A 22,511-nucleotide genomic window follows, 5' to 3' on the forward strand; every position below is an offset into this window, starting at 1 on the left:
CTGTATCCCATATTTTGTAAATCAGATTGTAAGATCTAAAGTTCAGTCCTGTTTCCATATGGATATGTTTGAAGTTTCAGTTATCTTTAAGGAAGTTGCTCAAAAAGCAGTAATAAAAAGGTTTCTATGAAAAAGGCATTTTCCATCTGCTTTGCAAAACTTAAGCAAACTTTTCTGGGGAGCCTTAGCAGGCAAAGCAGCTATTCCTGCCACTGGACTGCAGAGGGGGCAGCAGGAGCAGAGCGTGTCCATGGGAAGTGTTTGCCTCAGACAACAGAAATCACAGTAAATTTGACATCCTTTTTATTGCTGGTGCAGCTCTGCCAGCACTCCTGGAGGGGCCTGGTGTGGTGGTAGCCTCCATGGCAGCCAGGGTATCATCACTGGATTGTACCTCTGCAGGGAGGAGAGGGTGCTAGAAATGGTGCTCCAAGTGCTCCTGGGGACACACCTGGCTTGGGAAGCCATCTAGCTTGAGGAGCAGCAGAGGGAGAGAGACAAAGATGAGTCCTGTGTGTCGGAGAGTACATCAGCCAACCTTTGGAACCAAATAGTGCAGTTTCTTGGATATCTACATTGACAAAATAGTTGTAAAAATGAATGGATTCTCTTCTGTCATGTAGTGGTTTTAGTGAAAATGGAGACAATAGAGAAACACGTATTTGTGAAAGCAGGCCTATTCTTAGTGGGGCAGTGCTAGATGCCAGTTCAAATAAAAGACTTGGAGAAAACTGCCTGTGTTACACACCACTTCAGTTCTGTTAAACTGTATTTTCTACTCCAGGATGCTGAGAACCACTCTGTGACTGTCTCCCTTCATCTCTTAGGACTGATGTGCAGAGACTTTATTGTCTTTAAGCCATTACAGTCGAAATAGAAAGTCAACGTCTCAGTTACTGAGGAGTCTGTCAAGTGCTCTCAGGTTCTAACACACCAGCCAGACTTCCAAAGGCCCTTTGAATAACTGAATCACAAAATCTGTTAGCTTGGCCAAGAGGAGATGAAGAACTTTGAGGTAGTGTTTTATGTATTCTTCTTTCTTTTTCCCTGAGAAGTTCAGTTATATATGTTTTTTTAGAGGAAAAGTTCCTATATTTGTATTTTTATCGTAATGAGTTCTTGTCACTGTCAGTATAAAAAAAATTGCTTGTGTATAAAAAGGACAGCAGAAACAAAGAAAGGCCCTTCATTCTGCATATGAATTAGTCTGCAAATATAAAGTTAGTGTGGAAAATGTTAATTTTATGTTTGACATAATGAGCAAAGACAGAAATCCCTAACTTCTAATTAGTGCATTATTATTATATCTCTCTTTTAAATATCAAACACCAGTTCTCTTTTTAAATGTGTAAATAGTAATGTTCTTGGTGTTCTCTGAGATATATCATTTTATGATATATGACTATGCTGATTTAATATAATATTTGGAAATATTTCCCTTTGCTTTTTCCTTTATTGTGGAAGTTATGGTCTTTACTAAAGAATGCTGAAGACCTTGGACTATTTGTATGGATCATTCTCTCTGTAATTTTTGGTTTTGTGTTTGGCAAGTGAGTAATTTGGCAAGTGAGCAACCAAACACAAGAGCATGAAGTAAGATAATTTATCTGTGCTGTCAGTATTTTGAGTTGTTAGATGGTAACCAAGTATTATGGTAAATGCAAGATATTGTATGGACTAAGAATACTTCGTAGCATGATGTAGATCTTTACTGATTGTAGAAGAGTGGTTGTAGTTACTTTAGATAGATGGAGTCACAGCCATGTGAATGGATTTTCTTGCTGGTTCTTCATCAACATGTTTTTGCCTTTAATGATGAATTGAAGAAAAAGAAAATATTTTTATTTTACCTGCAAAATGTAGTTTAGGATTTTTACTCCTAAAGTGTGCTTCTGTTATTACTAGTACACTGATTACAATGCTTTATTATATGCTGAATCATATTTTGGTGTCAAAAGCTTCTAACAACACGTTTATCAGTATTGATGCAGTGCTCAGTATGACATTACCTGTGTGATATGGCTATAGTCAAGTGATCAGACTCAGGTTTCAGAGGTATCTTTATGAGAATTTAGCACATGTAAGTATGGGAGAGAGAGAGCAATTTAAATATAGTGTTATTTTGTTCCAGTTATAGATTATTAATGCACACATATTTATATGGTACTTCTTACAAAAGGCCCAAGGTGTTTTGTGAACCACTGTCATAAGCTGAATTTTGGGTGGAGGACAGTAGACAGTTAACATGGAATAATAGCCTTTTTGTGCTTGATTGCTTCTCTTCTTATCAATCCTAGTTACTTTTTTATTATTATTATGCCTCTTTAGTGAGGTTAGCAGTAAGAAACAGATAAATGCTTGCTAAAATCTTGACTATGCTAAAACAAAGGAAAATGTAAGCCTTTTAGTGAATCTGAATGTTTAGGGCCTATGGGCTTCAGATGGTTATTGTTTATAAAGCAGGATAAGGAAAGGCAGGCTCAACAATGCTGGAAAGTAGGGGTATGTGGTTCTAGAGAAGAAGGTTGGTTCTGTGGCCATCAACTTTTATAGTCAACGTCTTTGTTGTGCTACTTGCAATAACGTGAAGTTATTGCACATATCATTCCCTTTCCCCTCCCTGGGGCTCTTCTTGTGGTGTTGCAGTTTCTACCCCCTTGCAGCCTGGTCCTGCCAGCTGCAGGATGCTGCTTTTCCTCTTGTTTGATGGGAGTGGAGCCCTGGTGAGGAAACACTGCCTGGCCCACACTCAGGCTGTGCTGAGGCAGCCCTGGAGTGTAGGAGAGCCCTTTCAACACAGTGAACCAGTGCCTCATTGCTTTTAGCCTTGCTGCACTGGGGTCAGAGGTTTCTGGTCAGGGAACTAACTAACTGAAAGCTTTGGAGTTGTGAGCAGGGAAAATTAATTTTTTTTTCTTTGCTTCAAATTAACTTGGTTGTGCTCTTCAGTAGGGTCAATTTTATCAAAAGTACCTGCTACCACTACCACTTTCTCTGCTCTGCTCTGGAGAATATTCTCCAGTACCCTTAAAATATGCTTGGGTAAAGTACTGACTTAAAATTCAGTCTTTCCAAGAGGAAGGACTGCAGGCTTTTTGATCTAAGCCATGCAAGTAATCAAGTGTAGTCTCAAGACTTAAAAACTAAAATAAAATTTGTATTTCTAAAGATTTATTTGAGAGCAAGTCTTCAAAAATAGAAGAAAAATAGAACTATCCTATAGGTGTGTTAAGATGGGAATAATACTTAGTAGGGAGTTTGAAGTTAACAGTGGCCAGGAGCTGGCAGAGGAAATGGGAGAGTAGGAGATTGGATGTTGCATTGATTTGGAACACTTGCCTATCTTCGGACATGTCTTGGACCTTCTTTTTCTCATCTTTTGGAGTTTAAACCCAACCTTTCCTTGTAAAGAGCTGTGACTGGGGAGACTGTGATGGTTGGTTAACATTGATAAATTATTATCAAAAAGGCAACAAATTCATCAGCAAAATCAAAGAAAGGGTTGATCAAGAGTAAGTGTAGTCTGATTGGCCTTGACTGTTAAAGAAAAGGCCACTTTTAATTGCCAAGCTTTTAATTGCAGGGATCCAGTGAAACCACTCTCCCTGCTGAGGAAGTAGGGAGACTTGAAATGGTGAGAACTGGGATTGTGTTACAAGGTCTACCTCCAACTGTAGAGCTGTAACTTCTACTGCTGATATCTCAGCTGAATCATTGTAATTTGGCTATTTCGTGTGTTTGGATTTACAAACACTTGGAAAGAAAGGATCCAAAACTGCTTGGTTCTCAAATGCAGACTGGACTGACACAAATACATCCATACAAAAGTTGGGAGATGACATTTGGAGACTGGGATGTGAGGTTAGAGAAAAGAAGAAATCTTAATAGTTGATGTAGTAGATGATCTTACAACTGATTTAAATTTCGTGACACCTAATAACAGTAACATCAGGGCTTATGATTTCAGTCCACAGAAAATCACCTTAGCAATGGTGGATAACTGTTTTGGGAACAAGTGATGCGTAACAAACAAGTTATTTTCCCCTCTGACTCCAAATAGTGTTGAACAGCTGTGTGCAGGTTCAGCTTACCAGCAGAGAAAGCGCGGAAGTACTGGGACAGTCTTAAGGCATCCACTCACATGTGATGCTGACTAAATGCAGATGGCTTAAGTGGTTGCAGTCTTCAGTTTTATGCCTTGCCTGTATCTTAAAGGCTGCTGCTGCAATACTGGCTGAGTGATATATGAAATATGTGTGTTTACATTTATGAGCCAAACTGTAAGAATGGAGCAGAGTCACGTAAGCCAGTACTTGTAGCTGCTAAAATTCTTGTGGCTGGGAAATATGAGTGGAGTGTTCTTGTTTGCAAGATGCATTTGAGGAGCAGTAAATAGTAAAAATGACTGTCATTCAAAATGGGCAGAGAAAAAGTCCAAAGTTTGTTTTACTTGGGCTGTGAGCCTGTTAAATTGGATCAGGAAGAAAAAAGGATTCCAGTAATTGCAAGAGTGTGCTCTAGCATGGCTAGTAAGGATTCTCATGACTATTCCTGTTCTTTTCCTGCTTGTGAAAATTTTCACCTTAGGCATAGATGCCAATGCTGACAATTTTGGGATATTGTAAAATTATTTGGAGGAAGGGTTATGTTTTCAAAACAGTAGTGCTAATCATTGTAGAGGAGAGAAAAAACATCAGAAGAACTAGAAGAAGTTAGTTATAAACTCCTTGGGGAAACTTTGGGATTAGCTCCTGTTCTAGGCTAACATCTTGACACCAACTTGGCAAACGCTTGCAACAACTGCTGTAGTGTGATTTTGCAGCTCTGCAGAGGCCTGTATGGGAACATGTTAGTCCTGTTGCCACACACACAGAAGAGCCTTGTTGGAAGGCCAATTGCAAACACTAGGGATTGGCTTCTCCATCTTACCAGGAACTTTTGCTCATTTTGTCCTCATATGTTGCAGAAATGCAGACAGTAATGGTTCATTCACAACTGGATAGTCAGAGGGACAGTTGGTGTAGTCTGGCAGGAGTGAGCTACAGAGCACATAAAGCCTTCTCAGAAACTAGATTTTCATACTGGATATTAGCTAATTGGAAAATCATCTGGCAATGTTGGTCTTGAGAAAGTGTAGCCATCTCCATGTCAGCCCTGAGGAAGGATCTTCTGAGCCCAGAGGAATTTGGCATTCTGAGTGAAACACTCCTCTGCAGGCACAAGGAGCTAATGGGTGACAGATTCAGGATTCAGCTGATTATAGCAGATAGCCAAGACCTTTCCAGTACTTGATGATGACCATATGGCTGCTGTGCTCTTTGCAAAAGCCTTGGCTGGGGGAGAGAAGGGTTTTCTACAGATATAATCAGAACACAGCAGGCACCATCATCAGTGTTTCAGTTCCAGGCACTGATGTGTTGCAAAAGACAGTTGTGAGAGTTAAGCTGTTTTGTAGTGTGGGAGAGTGTTCATCAGCATCTGTGTGGGTCCTTGCATCAGCCAGAAAGCAGCTGTGAACCATTTCATGGACAAGTTCAAGGTTTGCTCAGTAAAATATCAAGAGCCTTTGACTGTAGTATAGCTTTCAGTTAATGAACCTTCCACCTGATGGGTGAGATAGGATTCCAGAAAAGGGAGTGCACCCAGCACATCCTGTTCCTCTTGGTGACTTACAGTTGATGGGAAACAGCAGGTAGCTGACCAGTTCTTGTCTTGGGCTTTAAATTAGACTTAACCTGATATGTTCAGCAGAGCTCCTCGCAAGGCACAGAGACATCTCCAGAGACCCAGAAAGCGGAATACAGGGGGAGGAAGTGTCTTTTTGTAAGAACAAAATTAACTTGATCTCTAGGAATTGAGAAGATGATTTTGGATGATCAGTCATATGTTTGAAAGCAAACGTTTTCAAAAAATTGTCTGCTTTGATTCCACCCACAAGGTGGAAATCCCACAAGGATTTCCAGCCCACAAGGATGGAAAGCAAAAGTCTGCTAAATGTAGTGGGTTTGGTAGTTTTATTTTGGTGCATTGACTCCTTAGAAATTTTACATTGACAGAGAGTTACTCTTGGGTAAAAAAGACAGAATATTATTTTTACAGACAAAAAAAAGTTTCCTTCATTGCCTAAAAAATCCCCATGACACCTTGAGGAATGGATCACTGAATCCTGGTTCCTGTCCATTGTCCAAGTCTTCTCTTCCTCTCCCTGGAAAGCTGGCTGCTCTGCTTTCCCTTATTACCTATTCTCCATGTCCTCTCCTCTGACTTACACAGGTTCCCAGCAAGACTAGGCTGAGGCAGCAATGGCTCCTGTGCCATCATGCTGGTTCAGACACCCATCACACCCACAAAATAACCTTCTCTCTCACTCTCTCCCTTTCTCTCCCCTACCTTTCTGTGCCTCCTGAATTGTTTTTATGCCAGTTTCCTAATTATTTAAAATATTTGGTTTTTAATCTTACCAAAAATATGGGAAAAAATTATGATCAGTCTTTTGGAGAATATGGGAGTGTTAATAGTGTTAAGCAGAAGCAATGAATTGACATCCCTTAGTTCCAGTTCACAGTTTTTCTTTACCCTACAGAGACTAATGTATGTTGTTAATGTTGCCAGTAATTTTGCATCTCTATGTCTTCATCCAGGAAAAAGAAAACCACCTTAAGAGCATATTTAGCTCTAAGAATATGAGTAGCTGAAATTCTAAAAATAAAAAGGAACAAAGTCAAAGTTATAGAGAGTCACAGTAATCCTGAAAATTTTATACAAAGATGTATTCTGTTTTCCCACTTCTATTTACACTGAGTTAGTTTGCTTGTAGAAGCCTTTTGATATGCTCAGGTTGCCAGAAAACTAATGCTTGGAGAACTCTGTGCAGCAGCTTGTTTTGGTTAATGTGCTGGCTTAGGATTTGGGCTGGTATTAAAAAAAAACCACAAAAAAAACCCAAAAAAAAAAACAAAAAAAAACCACTAAAAAAATTCAATATTTGTTGATGTGTTTCCTGCCTCCCACTCACTGTGTTTCAGGAAATCTTCGGAAGAACTGGACATGGATAAAGTAACAGCAGCCATGGTACTCACCAGTTTATCCACCAGCCCTTTGGTCCGCAGCCCTCCTGTCCGACCCAACGGTAAGCCTTTGGAGCCAGGGGCTGTGGGAAGGGGTGCCAGGCTCCTTTATTGCCTTTATTGGGGGACTTGTTTCCAGGAATTGTGGCCATGGTGGAGAACAAACAGTGAGTGGCTGTCTTCTGGTGTGTTGGGGATCATACTGAGTTTTGCTCCAGATGCCCATTCCATAAATGGGATATGAGCACTTCAGAAAGTCTCTTGACCTCACTGAAACCATTAATATTTCAAAGAGCTTGTTTGCATTTGCATACCTAATGTCCTAGAATTGTAGAACAGTTAGGATTGGGAAAGACCTCTAAGATCACCAAGGCCAACCATCAAGCTGGCACCACCATCATGTTCACCTCTAAATCGTGTTCTGAGCGCCTTATCCAGGAAACATGATAGCAGTAGTTAGTTGTTGTCATCTACTCCATGGAAATGAGATCAGATTTTACCCAAAACCACAATAATGCAAAGAACTTCTAGATCACAGCCCTTGGCTGAGAGGCCCTGCAGTAACAATCCATACAGCAAGAGATCTGCTTCTCTCTACACCTCCAATTCCTGTGCTGTGTGTAACTCTCTGATGATCTTTCATCAAACCCATAATCCGTTTAAAGACTACTTCATTCATGGTATAGCAGAAGACACACAAATAAAAATAAGTATAAAAAGTTTCAGGTAATGAAGAGATTGCTAATGAAATACAGTTGATCTATGAAAGATTGGCTGGAGTTAAAATAAATTTTTAGGAGTGTTTTATTTTAAGGAATAATTTAAATTAGGACACCCTTTTTAGGGCACCTCAGCATTGTTTGTATGACAGACTTTTCTTACTCACTTGTAACTGCTAAAAAAACACTAGGTGCTCTCCTACTATCATTAATTGGAAGATTGAAGAATACTTGCTTTTCTTCATGGGAACAGGCATGATCCACTGTAAAAAGTTAAAGGGATTCATAGCAAATATCAGTGCTGTGGGTTTTCCATTTATTTTCAGGAAATGTAAGTTCTATCCATTTAGTTGGAATTCTGGCCATGAATGCCCATGACCTTTGTTCATGCGCTTTCTAGTGTTGAAAGCCAGAAGTGTTTATTGGAGTGCCACTGCTCTGAGGAGCCCTGGGAAACCTCAGGCAGTGACATCCCTGGTGACTGTCACGCTTCAGGACAGGATGTTGCCAGCCCCTGGGAAAGGTCAGCAGAAGGGTAAAAGCACACCTGCTTTCCAGCTGCTCAGCTCACAGACAGAAATACAGCTGAAAATGGATCTGTGCTTGATGTGGCAGGCAGGGATTTGGTGTGGCCAAGGCACATATGTGTCCCCTGCTGCATCCCTGTCCTGGGGAGCTGCTCTGCTGGGGGCGAAGCAGTATCTGCCACCTTAGACAGTCTGAGCAGGTGACACTTGCCAGGAGCAGTAGCGCACTAACGTTAGCTGCAGCTGTCGATTGGAAAGATCTTCCAAACAAGACTTTTGTATTGCTAATAGGCAAATGGTGGCTGTTTAGCTGCCTTTGATATTTCTTAGCATAGACTGAGTGCTCTTTGATATTTCTTCATATAGCTTGTCGGCTTGTTTCCCAAAATCTGGGAAGACTAGCCTGAAAAAGTAATTCACGTGTTTTCAGTAGTCACAGGCAAGATTTTGAAACTGGTTTTGGGCACCTTCTCCCTGAATATCTTCGTTTTGCCTTAGTCAAGCCTTACTAAAGACTTAAATAGAAGTCTACAGACTTAATAATTTAAAGCTTTTTTTGGTGTTGCAAGACTTGGCTCTGATCCTAGTAATACAAGCAACAAATGTATTAGTGATTAGTTTTTTTCTACATGCTTTTCCAAAAAAGGGCAATAAGTAGCAGTATAATTAAAGGACCATTTGTTAAAACAAATGGAATTTTGCGTAGAAAAAAAAAAAATAACATTAACGTTAATATTAAAGTCAGATCCGTGCTGGAATTCCTGGGAATGATCACCCATGTGAACTGGATCAGAGTTTGGCCCTTGTTTCTCTGCAACTGAATAATATTTGGTCTGGTTCTCTTTCACACAACTCCAGCAATGTGAAAAGAGCCCCAAAATAAGAGTAAGTTGCATTTATTTATATATTAAACTTCTTTACATTGACAGATTTGTTAGTATGAATGAGAACCAGTGTTTGGTTTCTTCCTATTGTCAACCTCATTCAGTCTTTTCCATGCTACTTTAAAAATATTCTTGATTTACATCTCTTTCTCAGCAAGGTAAGGAGAAGCTGTAAGCACTGAGAATACAAAGTACCACCATAACTGAGTCAGAAAGTAGTAATTGAAAGAGCTTTCCTTTGTTTTTCTGAAGACATGGAAACTTTTAGCTGTGCTAAGGTCACAAGTTGATCCCAGATGTATTTTTTGGCTTTGGCACAAGGCTGAAATACCAAATATTTCAGAGAAACAAAACCCACCTTCATTACAGTCACATGAAGGTTGTAATCATGAGATAAGAGATGACATTCTCATATGTTAACTTAGGAGCTACCAGAAATGTGTATGTATGTCCTTTTCCAAAGAGGAAGTGGAAGGAGTGGAGGGAGAGGATCAATTCCATTTGCACTGTGTGGTTCTGATCAGTAAATCAGTACTGCTGCCTACTCAAGGGGGCACTGTGTTCTGGATTTTTTGAGCAGCTGTTGTTAGTCATTAAGGATTTTGTCCAAAACCAACTGAATTAGGAGAAAAAAACCCAAAAATTCATTGGTTTGGGGGTAAGCTTTTGATAGCTCACTTTCTTGCCAATATCAGTAGTTAAATTTATCTGTAAGAAATTGAGAAGGAATGAAGGAGTGACTTCTGCAGATCTTTTAAAGACAGGCACTGGCTTGAAAGGACTTGTCTCACACTTAAATATTGATTCATGAACAGATAAGATGTTATTTGCTTGCCACCTCCAAAGTCAGGTATTGCACAATACTCAGGACCTACAATGTCATTGGGAAAAGCTTCCGATGCCTGATTTAGGGAGAAGCCTCACCTAAACTGTTCCTGCGCATTTGCCCAAGCCCTGTGAGACCTTGAGGGTTCTGGCAGAGCTGCCTGTGGCTGCACCCTGGATGTGCTTGGGCCATGCCTTTGCTGAGCTCATGACCTACATACTCCCCTGCTGCCAGGAGCCCTTTAGGGATGGGTGTCTAATGCCTGGGGAGCTCTGCATGTGAAGCATGGCTCAAGCTGTGCCTCAGACTGCACACGCAGTGCTGTTACTTCCCACCCATGGTGCTGCAGAGTATAAGCTGTGGGTTCAAATGTCTTCTTACCATGTAATGTCAGGAGAGCTGCACCACTGAGGTGGCAGTTCCTCTGGTGAGTAGGTGTGGAGGTGATCCAGTGTCTGTGTGTTCCACTTCTGAAACCAGATGCCTGTATTTCCCAAGGGATACATACCACCTCATGCAGAGATTCAGATTAGGCAGAGGTGTTTGTATTGAGAGATTTTAAGAAAACAGAGTGTAACTATGGTTTTCTTTGGTGTTTTACTCTGGGAAGAATGTCATGCTTTTGTGGATCTGCTTAGTGTTCTGGGGCTCAGAGTGTATGTCCCCTCCCCAGTGGATCTCCTGCTGGCCATACAGAGGCTTGGAGCTTGCTTTGGTACCACACCAGAGTTGTGTGTTCCTGTTGAAAGTTGAGGATATATTTAGAATCATAAAACAGTTTGCATTTGCAAGGACCTTTAAAGGTCAATTTAAATGTTTTTCCTTAAATCACACATGCAATATATGACAGTTTATTGCTGTTTATGCTTCAGAACAGGTTATCTTTTCAAATGCAACGTTTCTTAAAACTGTTTTGCTGCTTTTGTTTGTTTGTTTGCTTGTTTACTTTAAATCAAATGAAAATCAAGTGTGGAACACGTAATTTGTGTACAGTGGGTTAGATATGGTTGTCCTCTCTACATCCAATGCTTTCACTTTCCTTTACTGAATGTGCGGTTAATTATCAACATGGCATCTAAACCTTAGAAAAAAGAGCTCCTAAGCCCTATCACAATGATACTGTTGTAATAATAGTTTTTCTTGTTCTTGACAGAATCCCTGAATGGATCTTGGAAAGAAGGAGGATTTGTGCCTTCTAGTACCAGCAGCAGTGGATACTGGAGCTGGAACGCTCCCAGTGACCAGTCCAACCCATCCACCCCATCTCCACCTCTGTCAGCTGATAGCTTCAAAGCTTTTCGGACACCTTCCCAGCCAGATGATGGTATTGATGAAGGTGAAACAAGCAACCTTCTCTTCGATGAACCCATTCCTAGGAAGAGAAAGGTTAGCCTCGTGTTAAATGTCCATACCCACGGGTAGATAGGATGTTGGTAGGCTGGTTTTGTTGCGAGAAAGGAACAGGTCACCCAAATACCTCTGCTTGTGTATCCTTCCTTGTCATCCATTTAACACAGTCACTGTGTCTCATTCAACGTGGTCACCTCCTGCACACACATGCTGCCATCAGCGCCACATATTTCCTGCCAGATGGTGAGGTGCTGCAGAGCCTCCTGCTCAGAAAACACTAGAGTGGTTTCCAGAAGGTGTTGCCTCTGGCCATTCAAGGGATTTCTGTCCTACTTTGACAAATTCTCTGTGTGCAGGATGCAACAGGCAGCCTTTACATGTCATCACAAAAACTGACTATGGCCTTAATACTTCTTGTTCCCTGAAAGTGCTGTTTGTCTGACAGCATGTCAGATACCTTAATACTGTGAAGGTTTCTCTGCACAAACATATGGAGTGCAAAAAGGAGAGAGAGAGCTCAGACTCGATGGCTTTTGATATAGTATTAGCATTAGCCAAATTTATCCTCAGTTGGAGTACAAAAGAGTCTAAATAAAACATGACACTAAAAAAAAGGTCCAAAACTAACCCCAAAAAAGCACCATTGCTAGCCAGCAAGCTTCTCTGTAAGGAAAGAAAACAAAGAGATGGCACTAGTCCAAGTCTCCTTCCCTCCCAACGCAACAGGACAGATTTTACATAGCAAGATTTAAAAAGGCTTTTTGTAAGAATTAAAATCAGAGAATTTATTCCCTTAGTGATTTTGTTTCTGGCTCAGTCTGAGACAGTTAATTGATTCATCACCAGCAGGAAGAAGTTTTAATGATTGTTTAAACCTGTTCAGATTTATCCTCTTGCTCCAGAAGCTGCTTATTTGCTGACCCATGCAGTTCTTCCCTTGTTCATGGGAAAGGGGTGAAAATCTTTGTGCATCTTGCTAAGAAGGAAAAATTATTTTGGAGGACACCTTTGTTATAATGAATTAGAAACTGGAGCTGAGCGTTGCACTTAACAGAGACAACTTGGGGGTGTGTGGGACAGGAGGAATAGGAGTGCAGAAGTGTCTTGGTTTGCCTTTTACATCTCAGTTAACCTTCACCTTATTAGCACCACTCTTACTGTTCAGCTGTGATGAGACAGATGGGTTTGCAGCTGCTGTCTTTATTGTTTTCTAAGTTGCATTCAAATATTTCTATTTATGTACCCACCATAGGTCTATTACACTATCTCTTCTGGTTCACAGGGATTTTGCTTTGTATGGCAAATGTTTTGTTTAGATAAACAGTAATATTCCATGCCAAACTTGGTTTTAAAAATTAACTTACTTTCCTGCAGGTTTTTTTCTTATTCTGGCTCCAGCATCGTACTTGATCTGAGTACAAGTTAGCATCTTTAGAAGCTGAAACAAAAATATTCAGGCCATTTATTCTTCAGGGCTGCAAAAGTCAGAAGGAGTAAATCTGGAAATAGAGTGATTGATAACCTTACTATTTGCTTAAAAGTTTCCTCTAAGGTAGTTATTCTGCACAAAACCATTTATGTTCCATTATTTTCTTAAATAAAATATTAAGCATGAATAGGTGTTTTTTGCAAAGGAAATGGAGGAAATGTAAGCATGTTCTCTATTTCTACTGAGTGAGCTTTCACCTGATTATGTTAAAAGTACTTTGGGTTTTGCAAACTCTGCAAACCACTGACAATAAATCCAAAACCACAGTGGAGCTAGGAGACTGATTTTCCCATCAAACTGGGGATGGATGTTAAACCATTCTGTGTTCATAAAGATGCATGTGGTGTTTATGATGTCATATTGGAGTTCCTAGGATGTCAGTTATAAACATGGCCTTCATCTTGTTGACACAGGTGGTGGTTGGTTGTGTGTTTTTGAGCTGATAATAGTATTTAGTATTATATTATGGAAGTAAGAAAAGTATGAATCAGAATTTCTAGATTATATTGAATATGAGAAAAGAAAAAGAGTTCTGTATCTATTTAACTGATAGTTGTATTATCAAATAAAAAAATAAGCAATTTATGTGCAATTTATTCCAAAGTAGAAGTTTTTCATACAACAAGTATGATCGGGTACCTCAAATCTCAAAGCCCTAAGCATTCAAACTTCAAAACAGGAGATGTTAGACTGCAGGGAACTATGAGAACACGATACTACAATCAACTTGTATTTTAAAAAGCCCATCAGCTGTGGGTTTTTTTTTTAGAGTTATATTCTAATCATTATCTTGCTAGTAAATGCTGAAGCTATCTACTGTCATGCATTCCAAGGTGCCCAAATTGAAGAGAGCACCAAGTCAGCTTTTGTTCAAGGCACAGTGAAATGTACTTAACCCTAAGGATGTGCTTGTTTCCACCCCACCCTTTTTTAAAAAAAAATAAGTTTTATATGAATATATTAATTTATTCTTATATGTAAATAAAATTACAGAATAATAATACAGTATTTTGATGTTCTTCCTCATGTTAATAATATGTTCTGTAATAATAGAAGAAAATATTTTTGAGAATTACAAGCTATTTAGAATTCTTTTTTTTTATTTAAACTGTACAAAATCATTTCCATTTTGGGGTAAAATTAACTTCTAAATATCTCTAGAGTTTGTAACATCTGTATTGTTTTAAGACTACTTTTCTTCAGAGTCTTCAACATGTTGAAGACTAGCCTTGTGATAGCCTTGTTGGCTGTGCTCTAAATTAATGATAAGTCAGTGGGGATCAATGAAGTCATATTAAGTTATATTAAGAATATAAAAAGGATATTTAAATGAGATTCTACCTGTATTTTTTTTAAATATTGCACACAGGCAGGTAACTTCTTTTCTTAGTAAGGTCCACAGCAGCTTCTGAGTGAAACAAAAGCAGTTTGTGCCAGGTCATGGCAAATATTGACATAACAGAAGCTATGTTTTGCTGGCACAATATATTTTTGTGCTGCAAATATCCAGAGCAGAAACATTCATAAGAGATTGCTTTGGAAAGATCTTCATTTAAGAAGGTGCCTTGGATTAAGTGAGAAGTCCTCACCAGGGTTTTTTTTGAAAGAAGTGGAAGTTTTTATATCATCCACCTCCCTGAGTAGAGGAACTGAAACTTTAAAGTGGAAGAGTGCTGCCAATGAACAGAGAGAGGTAAATTTTTGTCACAAGCTGCTCTTGCAGCGTTTCATTGGGTTCTCTTGAATTCAGTAGGGTGACACACTCCACAAAAGACTATTAGAACAATGTGAATTTGGAGTCAAAGGCTCTGAACCTTGACACTGTTTTGTAGCTGTTTATCTGGTTTGGGTAGTCTGGGATTTTTTTCTACCTTCATAGAATTACAGAGTCACAGAAATTCTCAGCCCTTAACCCATCACTACCAAGTCCAGCACTAAACAATGTCCCCAGGCAACACATCTACAAGTCTTTTAAATACCTCCAGGGCTGGTGACTCAGCCATTTCCCTGAGCAACCTGTTCCAGTGCATAACAACCATTCCAGGGAATAAATTTTTCCTAATATCCCTACAACTTCCATACAACTAATGTTGCTTTACTCATAATTTTCAGAACTCCATGAAGGTGATGTTCAAATGCCTGTGGAAGAACTGTGGAAAGGTACTGAGCACAGCTGCAGGGATTCAGAAACACATACGGACCATTCACCTTGGGTAAGAGCGCAGTCTTTTTGGGAGTCTAAAGGATTTGGTCTAGAAGAGGAGCAATTGCCCTTGGCTGGAGAGATGAACTGGATTGCCCTTGGCTTCTCTCTCATATTCCTGTGTTTCTGAGGAAATTGCAGAATAGTGCATCAAGGTGAATGAGCACTTATTCCAACAGCTAGGCACTTTCTTTCCTGAAATTCTGTCAACTTTGCTAGAAGGTCAAATAGAGCTCGAGGTCACACTGCACTTCCCTGTCAGCTGCACTGCTCAGTGCCATTATGTCATATGTGCTGTCTACACATCACATCTGGGATGGCACTCTGTGGTAGACAGGTTCAGGGTCTTACATGAATACTTTTCAGTTTTGTTTCACATCAGGTCAGGTGCTTGTGCCAGTTCTGAGTTGAATTAATGAAAAAAAAAAAAAAAAAAGCAAAAAAACCCACCAAAACCACAAACCACATAAGAAACCTAAAAATAAAAGGAAACTGAGCTGCATGTTGTCATGGTTTAACCCAGACCACAGCTAAGTATAACACAGCTGTTCACTCACTATCCCCTTCCTTCTGTGGAAGAATCAAAGGAATAAAGAGTAAACCTCTTGAGTTGAGGGTTGAGACAAGAACAGTTAAATGGCTTAAACAAAATAAAACACTGATTATAATAATAACAGCTAATAATGACTCTAATACTTCTAAGGAAAGGGGAGAGAGAGAGAGAGAGAAAGAGAGAGAAATAAAGAAACAAAACTGAAGAGAAATGAGTGACACACATTACAGTTTCTCACCAGCTGCAAAGATCTGGAGCTCAGGATGGTCTTGAAGAGGTCTGCAGTTACCATTGGGCTTAAGAGTAAGGCTGTGGGAAACGGAGAAAATCTCTCTCAAAATGCAGTTAGGAATGTTGATTTGTGCTTTATATTATGGGGACATCCTCTTTGTGGTGTGGGAGAGGGAGAAGTAAATAGCAAAACCTTTCTGGAATTTGCTGGAGTTAGAGTTTTCTGGAAAGAGTACTTGCGGTCAGTGACTGCCTGCATTCTGATGGATGGTACTTCCAGTAGAGCCTTTCAAACCTGCTGGACCTATGTTCTCTCAACAAGTTCTGGTTTGGACTTCAAGACAACATGTAGTCTACTTTGAGCTACTGCTTTGACTGGGTTGCTTCACTGTTAGCCCTTGTGCTCAAATGCATATCAGATGAAACTTCAAGGCAATTAAACCTCCTTCATGCCTTCCTTCAATAAGTCTGCTTCTGGAGAGTGGGACTAGAAACTCCTGGCCATGGCAAGCCAGCCCAAATGAGTGCTGTATCTGAGTTGCATGGTGAGACTGTTTTCTAGCAAATTCTTCCATTACAGAAAGTTACTGTGAATGGCAACCATAACTATATGTGGCATAATTAAGTAACTACTGATAAGATTGTGTATTGTTTGCTGTAACATGAGTGAAGTATATTTTGCCTGTGTCTCTTATCATTGCTATGACTTTTGAAGACATAGTGCATTGGGATTCTTGTTAACTTTACAATAGATACAAATGAGAAGCTGATACTTGATCTGAAGGAGTCAAAGATCTACTCCAAGGTGAGACAATTTGTCAAAAATAACACAGAGAGGGGAAAAAAGTAACTGCTACTCCTTTTCCCTTCAGATTACCTGCAGTCAGAATGCAGATAAAGTAGGGAGGGTTGAAACTGCAAATGTTAATTTATCGACAATATGAATATATTCACTCATGCATCTAGAACTTAAAATTTACCTCAGGGTTCTTGCTTTCAATCAATTCTTACTTTTTTCTTTTGATGCAGACGTGTAGGAGAGTCAGACTACAGTGATGGAGAGGAGGATTTTTACTATACAGAAATCAGGCTCAACACAGACTCAGTAGCTGATGGCTTAAGCAGTCTTTCCCCAGTCTCTCCATCTTTAGCATCTCCTCCTTCCTTTCCCACCCAAGACACAATCCGTCCTGAAACTTCCTGTGCCAAAACCGAGACTAAATTGATGACACCTCTGAGCCGCTCAGCTCCTACCAACCTCTACCTCGTACACACGGACCATGCTTACCAGGTAATACCAGTGGTATTAGCTCCAGTGATTGCACTAATGTCACTAATGTGTAAAAAAATGTCACATCACAATGTTTGGGTTTTAATGGGCTGAAAGGTTTTCAGAGCATTCAAAGGCATTTCTATTATTTAAATTGAGATGTAGTCTTCTGAGCTTATTGTTTCTTCATTTGTTTATGTGCCCGCCACAGGCAGTGGGTTTTGGGGTGCTATTTATCCAGCCACACATAGATGCGTATTTCAGGTTGAGAAGAGTTGATCTGTGTATCTCACTGCCTACATCAATTCAATTTTCACTGACCGTAAGGAGAACCCAAGGTGATGTGCTTAGGTGGGGTTACCTGCATTGTAAAATTTCCCATCCAGTCAGCTGAATCCCTCCCAAAGTGTTCTTTTCAGTTCTGTTTTTATTGAACAAGTACAAGCTCTGCTTGAAGTGTCAACAAGTACCCAAAGAATGCCAACAACAATTCATTTCCTCTTTTTGTACAGTGTGAGATGTCAGGTTGTAGTTATGAAGTAGAACAGGACGAATGAAAAAACAAATATGGGATCTTCCTAATTTTGGAGGTGATGCTTTTCAAATGGCAGAAAGTGCTGTCGTAAAACATTCCTGCTAAGTTTCAGCAGAAAGCATTAATAATAAAACTGAACTAAAACTTGACATGTTTTGGTCTGGATACCATAAGAGAAATTAAGTCGTGTGGTCCTTGACCTGCCTATGCGCTGGAGAACTGAACTCTGTTAATTTTATCAGGTGCAATAACTATCATATACGGCATTGTTCAGATAAAACTTCTGTGGTGTGTTTGGAGCACACCTACTAAAAGGTCAGAGGGAGCTATAGAGAATTCACAGGCTTGTTTTAGACTTTTGTGCATGTTGAAAAGCATGGGTGGAAGCTTGGTATTGCAGGTGGAAGCTGCATCAGGTAGCATGCCAACCTGGGGACTGATGAAACCATAGGAGAAAAACTTGCTTCTCAGTGTAGCTTAAGGCTGCCTCAGAGAGTGAGGCAACAAGTCTAGGCTGGTGACAAGTTTTGCTTCATTTGGGATTTGCAGTCATGAGAGTCTGCCCTGCTGTTCAGAGACCCTCTCAACCCTTTTTTACAAGCAGCCTCTGAGTAAAGCACTTGCCTCAGGAAATCCCAGTTCAAGTGTTTAAAGTCCTTGAATTGGATTTGAATTGATGTATTCCATGATACAAGACTACAAATGCCTGAGCCCCGTGGGCTTTTCAGGTTGCTCTGGTTTCAATGCTTAATTTCATCAGTGAGGAGTGACAGAGTCCACACTGTTCACAGCTTGCTAATTGGAAGCAGGAGGCAAGGTCCCTGCTCAAGCATTCAGGCTGCCCTGGCAAAGGAAGCAGCTTCAGTAGAGAAGGTCAGTGGCATCCTCTGCCAAGACCACTTCAGCCCTGAAAGAAGGAGCAGGAGGCAGGGTGGAGATTGAGATGTCACTAGCCAGAGAGAAAGTGGAGATTACTTCATTGGGAGCAGCTCAAGGAATTGGGGTAAGGGAGGCTGAATATTGTTAATCACAGGATTCCTGTTAAAAAAAAAAGGGGGGGGGGGGGGTGGAATACAGAACCCAAAGCGTGGTCATAAGAAGAGATGTGGTAATTGCCATTTCCTCTATGACTGAAAATCATCAAATACACTGAGAAAGATATGAGGAAAGTGAGGAAAGTCCTGATGCTCTTCCCTGACGCAGTCCTATGGGTGAGGAATGATTTAGAAGAATAATTGAAGAAATTCTGGAAAGTACAGCAGTTGAGGCAAATGGCATTGGGGGAACCCCGGAAAAAGATGATGCTAGAACAATATAGGAAGCAAAAGAACAAATCCCTCTGGATTCAAGGAGAGCATTTGATCTTAAAACATATAGGCAGTATTTGTTAAGCTAGAGAGACATTTTCTGTAGGACAAGGAGCTGGAAAGTCACAGAGAACAGCACTGAGTTATTTTGAAAGGGCCTTTGGATGTCATTAGTGGAGTAAAATGAAAAGATGTTCTTGGCCCTGATCTCACTTTCATTAAATCATTTTGGTAACATACAAATACTATAATAAACTTCACTGATAACAGATTTGGGAAGCATCAGCAATAAGGGAGTTATAGATCAGGCTTACATGACTGGGTGGTCTTAAGAATAATAGGTTTTGGATGCAGTTTAATGTCAGAACATGCAAAGTCCTGAATCTAAAGAAATAATGAGATTTTTCTGCTATAAACTAGGGTAGTTAGAAAATTATGTAAGAAGGAAACCTATGTTCGTTAATCAAGCACAGAATGACCATGAGCCAGCAACAACAGAGCTGTGAAGGGGAAAAAAATAGTTGTCAGCTCTGTTGGAAAAGAAATATCTAGGAGAGACAGAGGTTTTTAATGCCATTCTATAAGAACCCCATATAACTTCAGCTGAAATCCTGAGCTATAGTTCTGGTCAGCCAAACTGGGTGTGATGGGCTCCAACCAGAAGAAATAGAAAGAGGTCAGAGAGGACATGGATGGCCTCTCCAGCCCCAGGACTGATACCTCAGGCAGAGCAAGGAACAAGAAGAGGATGGAATTGCTGCCTGGGAAGACAGTGAAAGGACAAGCATGAGAGGGGAAGAGGATTATTTTGGCCTGTTTCAGATATAAGGGTAATGTTGGCACAAATAAATAAATACAAAGTATTCATTGATATATTTTGATTGGCAATTGAATAATTGGCAATAATAATCTTGGTCTCTAAGAAAATTGGAGCTGGGATATAGAAATTTTTCAGTTGGTTGTAATGTTAAAGTCCCTTACCTTATGGAGGAGATTGACTGAAATGTTAGCCTGGAAAAGCTGACTGTGCACATCTGGGAAACAAGTGAACAAGGTGATTTACTAAGTATGATCATGTCTGAGGTAAATAGGCACTGAGAAAAAGGAATTGAGCACTATGGTATTTTAAACAACTGCAAATTGCATCAATTTTAAACTTCATGTTTCTTTATAAAACTATTGCTTGTACCTGTTAAATTTAGCTACAGGCAGGCTCTTTTAGCACCTAGGATTTCCCTTCCAGGTCTTATTCAAATACCTGAGCAAGTTGCTATGCTGACCCTGAGCTGCTGGTTTGAGCTGCCCTCAATGTGGGATGCTGAGCAGAGGCAGTGCTGCCTTGCTGCTCATCCAGCTCTCTCCAGTTCTTGCTGTCTGGAGCTCTGTGGTCATTCACTCCTTCCCATTTGAACAGGGTTATGATGAAGAACTACTGGTACCACTGATGTTGTCAAATTGTTCTTGATGCCTTTCAGAGAGGTTTTTATATTTTATGGAGCTCAGTGGATGTTTGCTCTGCATGTCTGTGTGGATTCTCTTGGAACTGTCAGCAGCTTGGCAGCCCACAGAGCATTGCTGCCATACACAGAGGCATCTGGTGGTCTCACCTTTCTTTTTCTGGAAAGCTCTAGGGGATTGCTTCAGCCCTTGTTTACTTGGAAAATTATCTTTAATGGGGACTATCAGGTCGTAATTTGTCATAACTCCTCTCTGCCTGGTGGCTCAAGGAAGTACTCTCTTCCTGAAGGAATGAGACAATTTCAGCAGCCCCAACACAATCACTGCTTAAATGAGTGTACAGTCAACTGAAAGGCAGGAATGAAAACTCATTTTAGTAAATTCTTTGTAAGTTTAAACCAGAGAGGGTTGTTTTTTGCTGTGGTGACAACTTGAAATTCAAGGGTCAAAATGAACCTTTGTTCATGCTGGCTGCTCACACTCCTGCTAGGCAGGGTAGCTACACAACTATGAATTTCATGATTCTGAAAATCAAATGGGATTCAAAAAGAGGCTCGCTCATAACCTAGTGAGAAAACCAAAGGAAAGGCACAAGATGAAAAGTGCTCAACAGTCTAAGCTCAGGTTATGGCACTTGTACCCCAAGGCACCACTGCATATTACAGCCAGGATAGGAAGAACCTAGGAATTCAAGGAGCCCAGGAGTCCTTCAAATGCTTGCTTTAGTTTAGTGTTTCAACAGCTGTGTTTTGAATCAAAAGGATGATTTACAGCTCCTTGTTTTTAATAGGAAAAACTGTTTTAATTGGGATGACTCTTAACATTTGTCTGATAAATGAGAAATGGCCAGCACTTACTGTTAATCACTTCAATCCAAGAAGCCTTGCTATCCACATTAAAATTGTGTAAAACAACTGCTATGAGTTTAATATGGCCTTGTTTATCACTGTGGAACAGGTGATCATCTGTGAAGTAGTTTTTGCTTCTTGCTGGCATTATTTTAAAAGTTACTTGTATGTGATGTTTTATTTTGTTTATTTTTTTAACATATCTAGCTCTTACGGGTTTTCTATGGAATCTTTTGAGAGCAGCCATCTTTCTCTAAACAAAGTTTAGGGACAGTAGGGTGTATATATATAACTCTGTCCCTTCCTTACTAGCTTATCCATGATTATCCTTCTCACAAGGGTAAAATGCTTGTCACCATGGAATTTTTTATACCTTACAAAATCTCTCACAGATTTACCATTTCAAGGAATGAAAGATCCTTTGAAATGCTTTGGAAGAGGAATGGTTCTTCTTGCTGGAATAATACTTTCTTTTCACACAGGCCACTCCTCCAGTGAACATTCCAGGGTCAGCAAAATTCACTCCCAATGGCAGTAGCTTTAGCATCTCTTGGCAGTCGCCTCCAGTTACCTTCACCGGCATTCCAGTAAGTGCACATTAAAAAAAGGAAAGAAGGGGAGAAAAAAGTTTTTTAGATCTTTTGCTTTGTTTGACAGTGATTAATTATGGAAGTAAATGTGACATAGCAGATACCAAAAAGAAACAAATTAATCAGTGCCTGAGTTGGCCAGCATGGCTGTTTTTAATACCTCTGCAACTCACTTTATCAGTGTCATTAGGTTATTTTTGCATCAGTGTATACAAGCAGTTGAATCTATAGTATCTATAGTTGAATCTATAGTATCTATAGTATATATTTTTTTAAACTATATGCTTACAAAAGAACATTCTGGTAGGTACAGAGCCTGGCACTATGTACTTCTTTCTTGTGCTACTAAGAGATTTCTTAAAAAACTATATGGAAAATCAGCCTGGTGATGGTTATGCTAACAGGCCAGTTGGATTCAGGCAGTGGGGCTGTTACCTAAATGAACTCTGAAAATGAAGCATTTTTGAAAGGCAACTGAAAGAAACAATAAAATGAAATGCAAAGTCCCATTTTAGGAGGCAACAAGTATGTAGCCTCTACTGTTGGCAGGAAAATGTTGTTTTATACAGAAAACATGTTCGGTATCTATTGCATTTTGATATTAATACATATTTCAGTTTCACAGCTTTTTAATGAGAATGTATTAGAAGGAAA

At 39.9% G+C, this 22,511-nt stretch overlaps 1 protein-coding gene across 3 annotated transcripts in view; it reads left to right on the forward strand.

Moving 5' to 3' along the window:
* The window catches only part of ZNF704 (zinc finger protein 704), a 91,730-nt gene that overhangs the window by 56,821 nt on the left and 12,398 nt on the right, over positions 1 to 22,511 (forward strand). For 2 of the 3 annotated variants that reach the window (XM_086884077.1, XM_086884082.1), the window contains exons 3-7: positions 7,026 to 7,129; positions 11,177 to 11,409; positions 14,975 to 15,075; positions 16,879 to 17,140; positions 21,750 to 21,854. In XM_086884077.1, coding sequence (XP_086740203.1) covers positions 7,026 to 7,129; positions 11,177 to 11,409; positions 14,975 to 15,075; positions 16,879 to 17,140; positions 21,750 to 21,854 — 805 coding nt within the window. The remainder of the gene's footprint in view (positions 1 to 7,025; positions 7,130 to 11,176; positions 11,410 to 14,974; positions 15,076 to 16,878; positions 17,141 to 21,749; positions 21,855 to 22,511) is intronic. The other variant, XM_086884085.1, reaches the window with a different exon arrangement.

Source organism: Cyanistes caeruleus, chromosome 1 (assembly GCF_971803275.1).
Source record: "Cyanistes caeruleus chromosome 1, bCyaCae1.hap1.1, whole genome shotgun sequence".
Lineage (NCBI taxonomy): Eukaryota > Metazoa > Chordata > Aves > Passeriformes > Paridae > Cyanistes > Cyanistes caeruleus.